General features: G+C 41.3%; 1 protein-coding gene across 2 annotated transcripts; it reads right to left on the reverse strand.

The window, feature by feature from the left end:
- Positions 1-1,023: 1,023 nt before the first annotated feature.
- Positions 1,024-7,716, reverse strand: cdk9 (cyclin-dependent kinase 9 (CDC2-related kinase)). Of its 2 annotated transcripts, none has more exons than XM_079178515.1 (8): positions 7,656-7,716; positions 7,409-7,522; positions 6,807-6,888; positions 4,957-5,047; positions 4,595-4,761; positions 2,743-2,914; positions 2,246-2,394; positions 1,024-1,191 (listed from the first exon to the last, which is right to left on the reverse strand). In XM_079178515.1, the coding sequence occupies exons 1-8, from the start codon at positions 7,694-7,696 to the stop codon at positions 1,036-1,038; spliced, it is 972 nt and encodes a 323-aa protein (XP_079034641.1). In that variant the 5' UTR covers positions 7,697-7,716; the 3' UTR covers positions 1,024-1,035. The 2 variants fall into 2 exon arrangements, with proteins under 2 accessions (XP_079034641.1, XP_079034640.1); XM_079178514.1 differs by lacking the exon at positions 1,024-1,191 and adding an exon at positions 1,279-2,154.
- Between the last annotated feature and the right edge of the window lie 419 nt (positions 7,717-8,135).

Raw genomic sequence — 8,135 nt, forward strand, 5'->3', positions numbered from 1 at the left:
GCTTCATTCCCTTGGACCATGACCTTTCCTTTGGTGTAGCATGTGATGGTAAGCAGAGTCATCCTTGTCAAGGTGTTTATCTTTACAGAATTGTATTCTGCCTCCTGAGCCGATGCCCTCACTGGATACATGCTGCACAGAGTATCTTTTCAGACGTAGATGGACTCAAAGGTTGTCCTTCTTCCTTAGCATAGTCAATGAAGAGGACCTTTTGGTCTACTCCGTGTGTTTCCTCTACTTTTACATTTAGTTTACAGCTGTCATGTTCATTTCTGCCTGCTGGTCAGCTTTCTTGGCTTTTGTTTCGAGGTAGGGTAGGCTGACTATGTGTACCTGAAGTCTTTGTAATTTACATTGTCAAGAATAAAAAAAATAGATGAAAATAAATGTATACAGTCTATGGATTTGACACAGAATGACCCAGCTGGGACACACGGGCAGCCTCCATGTTTGCATGACTTTGACATCGGAGCTTCAGGAGACAACTTTACTCACGTACTGTACTACTGTACTCTCACTTACTAGGCAGGCCTCCAGGAAGTCACAGATACATCGTTACCCATCCAACTTCCGTTGCAGTGGCTGTCTTTACTAAAACCAGGTAGAGTATCGGCTTGACAAGGAGTTTTTGTGGTGAACAATTGACACATTTGATTTAAGACCAACAACAGGTTCTTACCTGGACCCTCAGAAGGTTCTAGAGGGAACCATACATGGGGACTCGACATGAAACTCCTTTAGTTTGAAGCGTAAGATTCAGTTTTGGTTAAAGTTGTTCCAGAAAGCACTCCAGGTCTTCAATGGGGACAAGCAGAATAACCTAAAGATGTTTGAACATATGTCATTCGAACATACAGGTAACAGACATGGTAGAAGGGCTGCTTTATTGTTAGCTCGAGAGGAAAGAAGATTGCCAAGAATTCAGTAGAAAGCACATCAAATGTGTGTATGCACTACCCAATGATACAGTAATGTGATGCTGCCACCTACTGGAGGCAGGTCATCAATGTGTGATGGGCAGTCTTCTTCATTTATCTACATGGCTACACTACAGTAGTGTTGTAAAGTCTGGAGATGGAGATTAACATTAATCTGCCACAGGTGTCCCAACATGTCCTGAGCAGGACAATGAACCGACAGCCGGAGTCTGCCACGGTCACCAGGACAGGAGCTTGTTGCTTGTTCATGTTTCTGTGAAACAAATATACAGGAACACCAGCTCACATAAAAAGGTACATTTTCTGTTTGAGTGTAAACCTCAGGAAATACCATGATCACACAAAATCTCAAGTTGAGTAATAACTATTTTATTTTGGGTATGTAACATTTGGTCATTTGTGAATTATTTGTGTAAAATGGTTTAAATAAAAGGTTTTAATATAAATAAAAACCTCAAATACTGCACAGCCTTTAAAGAGACAGCTATTTTTTTTAAACAAAACAATAATCATGTGTGAAAATGTAAAAAAAAAAGAATCTCTCCTCAAGTAATCACAATGAAAACTTATCTGGACCTTGTCTAATCAAGGCCACCAAGCAAACACAGCCAAGCCATGTCTACAGAGTTGAACATCAGTCTCTTCATTATTACCTGGAGAGAAAGTTGGAACATAATAGCATGGCTTGCATAGGATCAACCCAAACAACCTGCATCCTCTGCCATACACACAGAGCAGTAGAGCTCCAAACCCCAACCAAAAAAGGAATGTGTAGCTTCCTCAACATTCTGCTGGTTAGGAAATAAAGTTGTCAATTGTGAGAATTACCGTCCATAAGTTTCTTCAACCACTAAAACACTCGATCAAACTCAGTCTGACTGGTGGTGGCTGGGTTTCTGTTCTGATTGGGCTGCTGCTGTGGCATGTGGCCTCTCCGTCTGGGTGGGGCCAGATATTCAAACATGGAGGTGTTGTGGGTGGAGAGCATGTTCTTCAGGTCTGAGGGCATGGGGTCGGACCAGAAGAAGTCGTGGTTGAGCGCGTCGTCGCTGTCTATGCGCTGTGCCGGGTCCAGGACCAGGAGTTTATCGATCAGATCCAGGGCGTACGGGTCTTTGACATAAGCTTTGAGACGATCCTTTACTTTTCTCTTTTGGCCTTTGGGCAGCTCCATTTTCTGGTAAAGCTCATACTTCTTATCCACACCAGGCCACACCTGATGGAAAGCCAAACTGGTTCATGATCCAGTTGACAGAGAAGACAAGCACGTCACCAAGTAATGCAACGTCAGTCTAAACTGATCTTACCTCAGCAGTGATGGAACCACAGAGCTGGCTGATGAGAGTGAGCTGATGCTGCTCAGTGTTGCCTTGCATTATGGGACTTCTGGTCCACATTTCTGCCATAATGCAGCCTGCCCCCCACAGGTCGATGGGGGGGCCGTAGTCTCGCTCACCTATCAGAAAAAAAATATATTAATATTATAATATAGAAAAAAAGTGCTTTATTTATTTCAATTAATTTGTGATGCACCTTGTAAACTCAGCATCAATGAGTGCTGGAAGTCATTACTTGATGACAATGATGGAGTAAGAATAAATGAATTGACACAGTAGCACTATGAATAGCTGCAGCAGTGTGTAATGGCTGCACACATCGCTGACTGGGTGGTGCTGCTGCAGGATCAACCAACACTAATCAGTGAATTGAAGTGCATCCATTAATGGATAGCAATAAGATGAAGGAGAGCATGAGCACATTTCTACCTGTGTGTGTTGTTTGGAGGTTTATGGTGGTCTCTTACCCAGCAGCAGCTCTGGAGGTCTGTACCAGAGTGTGACCACACGGTTGGTGTAGCGGTTCCCCTGGCTGTTTTTAGCCAGGCTGAAGGCTCGAGCTAAACCAAAGTCCGCCAGCTTCAGGACACCATCTCTGGTGATGAGCACGTTGGCTGCCTTCATATCTCTGTGAAGGATCTGATCCAAGAGACAGTAAAATAATGATGAAGACCACAAGGTATCGAAACAGTGAGTAATAAATGACAAATGAGGTGGTATTTCCTGGGTTTAAAAAAGGTGCAACAGGATACAAAATACTCAGCCACCTGCTTTAAAGAAATGGGGGGCAGCATTTCACCTCCACTACTGGGTCCATACAATCTAAACTTACAGCCAACTACTAACTAACAGCAGGGCAAGAATACGCACGAGTCAACCAAACTGCTGAATTCTGAGAGCCGCTCAAAACAACACTACTATCTTATGGGGTTTGCCAAATGAAGCTCCGTCCATCGCTGCACACTCAGTGATGCTGGCATTTACTGAGTTGGTCAGAACTGCCATCATATAAGTCATCTCCAAGTCACAAACATGCAATTTGGAGATGGGCATTAATGCTTTCCCACTGATAACGACACACTGTGAAATCGACAGGAGCTAGTAACTGTAATAATGTTGATAGCAACAGCTGTTATTACAGGAAGTAGCAGAGAGGAACTGGTACTAGGTTGCATCAAGTTACATTATGGTGCGTTTAAGCTCCATTCAGAAAAAGTGAGTATTGGACGAAAGTACATTATAACGCCATCATGATGTGTTCAAATGTAATCTTGTAAAATGTAGCTTTGGTGAGAAAAGTCCAGATGCTTGAAAAGATGTTTTCACAACAACATAAATAGATATTACAGATGAATTATGAGCTGCTTAACTTCCTAACACTAGCTCCAAGAAGATTATAATACATATTTAAAATGACTAATAAGATCTTTTATTTCCTAACCATTGGAATTGTGTATCTCAATGCACTATTAGCAATATTAACACTATAGATCATTTAAACAAAGTAAAAGGAAATATTTGGTAACAATCATTTTATTTCCTTTTTCAGTCCACTACAGGGTACCGAGTTGTTCCTGGTGCAGTCCGGGCTAAAGTCAGCAGTGTTGGACTCTGTAGACTAATACAAACAGTTCAGTTTGTCAGGTGCATGATGCAACATCAGTGACATGTTTGTATGACGGTGTTGGTCCGTCTGTCTGCTTCACTGACAAAAACATTTTGCTGCAGTGAGATGAGCCGAGTAGATAAAACAGATGTTGTCAAACTGTATTATTTGCAGCTAAAAAAAAAGTTATAAATCACAATGTTTGATAACGCAATACTCTACGCAATAATGTTGGTTTAAAATTGCAACAATATCGTAATGTTAAGAAGTATTGTGATAATATTGTATCATGGGGCCTGATTTTAGTCAATGTTTGAAATGAGAAGTGTAGAAATAGATTTAAAAGAAAGGATTTGAGGAGCTTTGGGGCGGAGCCTGAACCTCAGTACAGTATGCAAACACAAGAGCAGCCCAGCCTTGTGCTGCGGACGCATTATATATTCTATGATCATTATAATCTCCCAGTTTAGAAGTTTGATCTACAAGGAAAAGTGTTTTATTTATTACAGATATTAGGTAAATGATATGGTATCAGTGTACATTTAACTACAGTAAATTGCCACAGACGAGTGTTCTTCTGCACCAGAGAGATCAGTTCAGTGTGAGCCTTCCTCATCACCAGAGACCCGCCAAGGTGTTTAACATACATTTCGGTTTTAGATCCCAAATCTGTCAAAAGAACCAGGGGCTGTTCATCTTCATCAAAGCCTCACCTTGTTTCTGTGGATGTAGTACAATCCATTGAGCAGCATCTGCATGACCTTCTTGATCTCTGCAAGGGTGAACTTTACATTGGCATTGCTCAACAGGCCGGCCAGGTCATGCTCACAGAAGTCAAACACCAGGTAGATGCTGCCTTTGTATCTGTTGAACTGAGTAGCTTTAAGAACAACGACAAGGAAAAAAGAATGAAAAACAACCAACAAACTCATTTTATGCAACATAGGCTTGCTGCGCCCGCCGTTAGAGAAAGACATATTTAGGTATGGCAAACGAGTAACCTAAGAATACAAGCACACAAACCTACATGAGGACAGAAATTGATTCATTTATAGACTGGAGTTTTGACACCAACCTTTGGTTCGGCAGATCTCAATCAGGTTGACCACATTCTCATGTTTGAGCAGCTGCAGGATCTTGATCTCTCTGAGAGCTGTGATTGGGAACTGAAACAAAGCAGTCAGAGAACACTCCTATAAAGACTGAAGAAACACTGACGCACTGATATGAATTCAGCATGTTGTCAATACTTAGTGTTCTGAGCAAAGACAAGCAGCACTATGAGCACAGCATGTATACAGCAGCGTTTAATCCACTCAAAGAAGTGAATGCCGGGGAGTTTAAAAGACACGGTTAACGGCCAGGTCAGTCAGACTTGTGTTTGGGGACCTTTGTCCTTTTACTACATTTCCAATTTCAAAACACAGTACATAACATAAAGACAATCACACATAACATGCACAGAAACCCCAAAACCATAAGCGACAAAACTAAAGACATCCTACAAATTCATTCAAAAACCCAACAAGCACTAGAATAGTAGCAATAAAAGCATTCATAATCTGAAAAAACTACATGTCAAAACATATAAGAAACACGCTCGGGGCTACGCTCTACTTTCTGCTTTCTAGCCATTGCACCGCGACGAGCAGGTGGAATCAAAGCTGCACCAGAGCAGTGTTGTAACAAGTCTTTATTATTCCAATATCAAACTGCCCTGTTGTGCGATACAGGAACTTTAGTTTCAAGGTATTCTTGCATAGTACTTCCTCAGCAATAGCTTTACCAGAGAGTGACTGATCCAGATGCTAAGCTATGCACTGTGTGCGGCATGATTTCATTGCTATTGCATGCGAGCCAACTCCTTCTGATGCCTACGCTTGGCAACAAACAGAATCGAGTCAGTTCAGTGACGGCTCTTTGTCTATGAGCTTACATTTCCTAACTCTCTGCTGACCTCTCACTAGCAGGGCTGGGGCGATTCGCCAACGTGACCAACAGCATCGATTGATTTGCATAATGTGCGTCGGCACCTGTAAGAAGTGGCTGTGCCCAGCGAAAGTCCGTACTCCCCCAGAGAAGAAGCTGCAGGTAAAAAAAACGGCCGACGATCCTCCAAAGTGTGAAAGTATTTTAGGCTCTGTAAATTGGAATGGCTCATTACAGCAGTAAAAGTGCTACGCACGAACCTGTGGTTCAGGTTCTATTGTGGAACCAGTTTAAAGATTCGGTGCAGGGGGAAGACACCCTCACCAAATATAAGAGTAGGCTTAAGACTTTCCTCTTTGCAAACGCTTATAGTTAGGGCTGGCTCAGGCTTGCATTGGCCCACCTCCTAGAATGCTGGGGGGTGCTAGGATACACTGAGCCCCTCTCAGGTTTCCATGGATCCTGGTCCTACCTGGACCGTGGTCCTGCCTGACACTCAGTTACTACTATTATTATTATTATTATTATTATTATTATTATTAGTCACATTTCTATTACCATTACTGCTTTTATCATCATTATTCATTTTTTATATCCACTGCTACTATTATGAGTAGTCATCATTCTTCTGCTATTATTGGTGCTACCACTGCTGTTACTCATCACATGAATCATTGCTGTCATATGCATTGAACATGTTGGAACTCTGTTATGTTCATTCTATCACACTTCATCCTGATGGAGGATCTCTCTGTTGTTCTCCCTCAGGTCTCTTCTTTCTTTATATTCCATTAAAACAAGGAAAAAACTCCCATAAACTGAGGCTCTGCCTTTTATTTACCCTTTGCCATGGTGAATTGTAGTATTATGGTATTTTTCTTTCACCACGCAAGAGCTTATCTCACAGTGAACACAACCAGAAAGAGCATTTTGGTCAAAACGCTTATGCTGACTCCACATCAACAATGGACATCATTATAGTGAGTGGTACATTACCCCTTCTTTCTCATTTTCCATCAACACTTTCTTCAGTGCGACCTTCTTCCCAGTCTGTCTGTGCTTTGCTTTGAACACCTCCCTGTGAAGAGAATGGTACAACAGAACTAATCAAATTTACTTTGCTCACAAACTTCATTTTGAAAAAAAGAGAGAAAGAAAAAAAGTTGTCCCTATAAACTATATTAGGATAATATTTGTAACATATAATGTCAACAGTCATTTCACTTGGATCTATAATATACGAGTCAATACCTAAATATTCACTTACAATTGTAGGCAAGTGTTTCTTTTATGGTAACAGACTACAACATCCCTCTACTAGCTACTATACAATCCATCAGGCTAGCTTCTTTCACTTATGAAGCTACATTTTCAGAAAGTGTCTTGAACATATAACAGATATCCGTCCTAAAAATGATTTTTGAACAGCTGCCCACACGGAGAGAAACAGAATTGTTCATGTTTGGGCCTAACTACCTGAACGTTACTTGTCCTCTAACAAGTTAGCTAAGCACAGCTAACGTGAGTCCTTCTTATAGCCTATGCGTTAGTCACACACAGATACACAGATAGGAAATATATATTTTAGTGAGACTCACCCAAAGGTTCCTTGTCCTATTTTTGCCATTTTTTCGTATTTGGAGAACTCGTCACAGAAAGGAAATTCAACTCCATCGTAGTATTTCGACATTATGGCGGCCTCCCGGTCGGGCCTGAAGAGACATTTCATTAAACAATGGAGCATTATTGTTAGAACACGAGCAACATAGAACACCACCCACGATAATTACATTACTTAAAACATAAATGTTTTAAAAGTGACACTGTAAATCGCTATATTCTTACTTTTCAGCCCCACCGGCGTTGCTTGTCTTGTCTCGCTGCATCGCTGCTAGTCTGCGATCCTGCTGTGTATGCTGCGTTTAAGTGAAACTCAGGATTCTAGACTTCAGCAGTGTAAGGAACTGCTTCTTTAATTTATAAATAATACTAAAAATACAGATATAGAAATACAAACATCCCCACACATAATTTAATTCAATAAGACATGAAATAATTAAAGTATTATTTCTAGTCCAATCATTTTTGTAAATTTATCATCGGGGCACTGACGGTACTTGAAGGCAGCAACATGGGACGACTTTAGTGGAGTGAACTGAGAGCGACACCTGGCGACCCGGAAGGGTACTACCGCCTGCAAAATATGCATATTTGCCGTGGCACTACTTAATGGAAAATAATTGTGTCATGTGACAGTGTGGGCAAACGTTCGTCCCACCAATCAAAGGGTAGGCAGATCGTGTTCGTTTGTTTTTGGTTGTTTGT

The sequence above is a fragment of the Pholis gunnellus genome, assembly GCF_910591455.1.
Source record: "Pholis gunnellus genome assembly, chromosome: 18".
In the NCBI taxonomy this organism is placed as follows: Eukaryota; Metazoa; Chordata; class Actinopteri; order Perciformes; family Pholidae; genus Pholis; species Pholis gunnellus.

Coding starts and splice junctions, on each gene's coding strand:
- cdk9 (XM_079178514.1), bottom strand. CDS start 7,696: ATGCAGCGAGACAAGACAAGCAACGCCGGTGGGGCTGAAAA. Junction 5,048..6,806: donor TGGAAAATGAGAAAGAAGGG/GTAATGTACCAC, acceptor GCTTTGTTTCAG/TTCCCAATCACAGCTCTCAG. Junction 4,762..4,956: donor TGAGATCTGCCGAACCAAAG/GTTGGTGTCAAA, acceptor TTGTTCTTAAAG/CTACTCAGTTCAACAGATAC.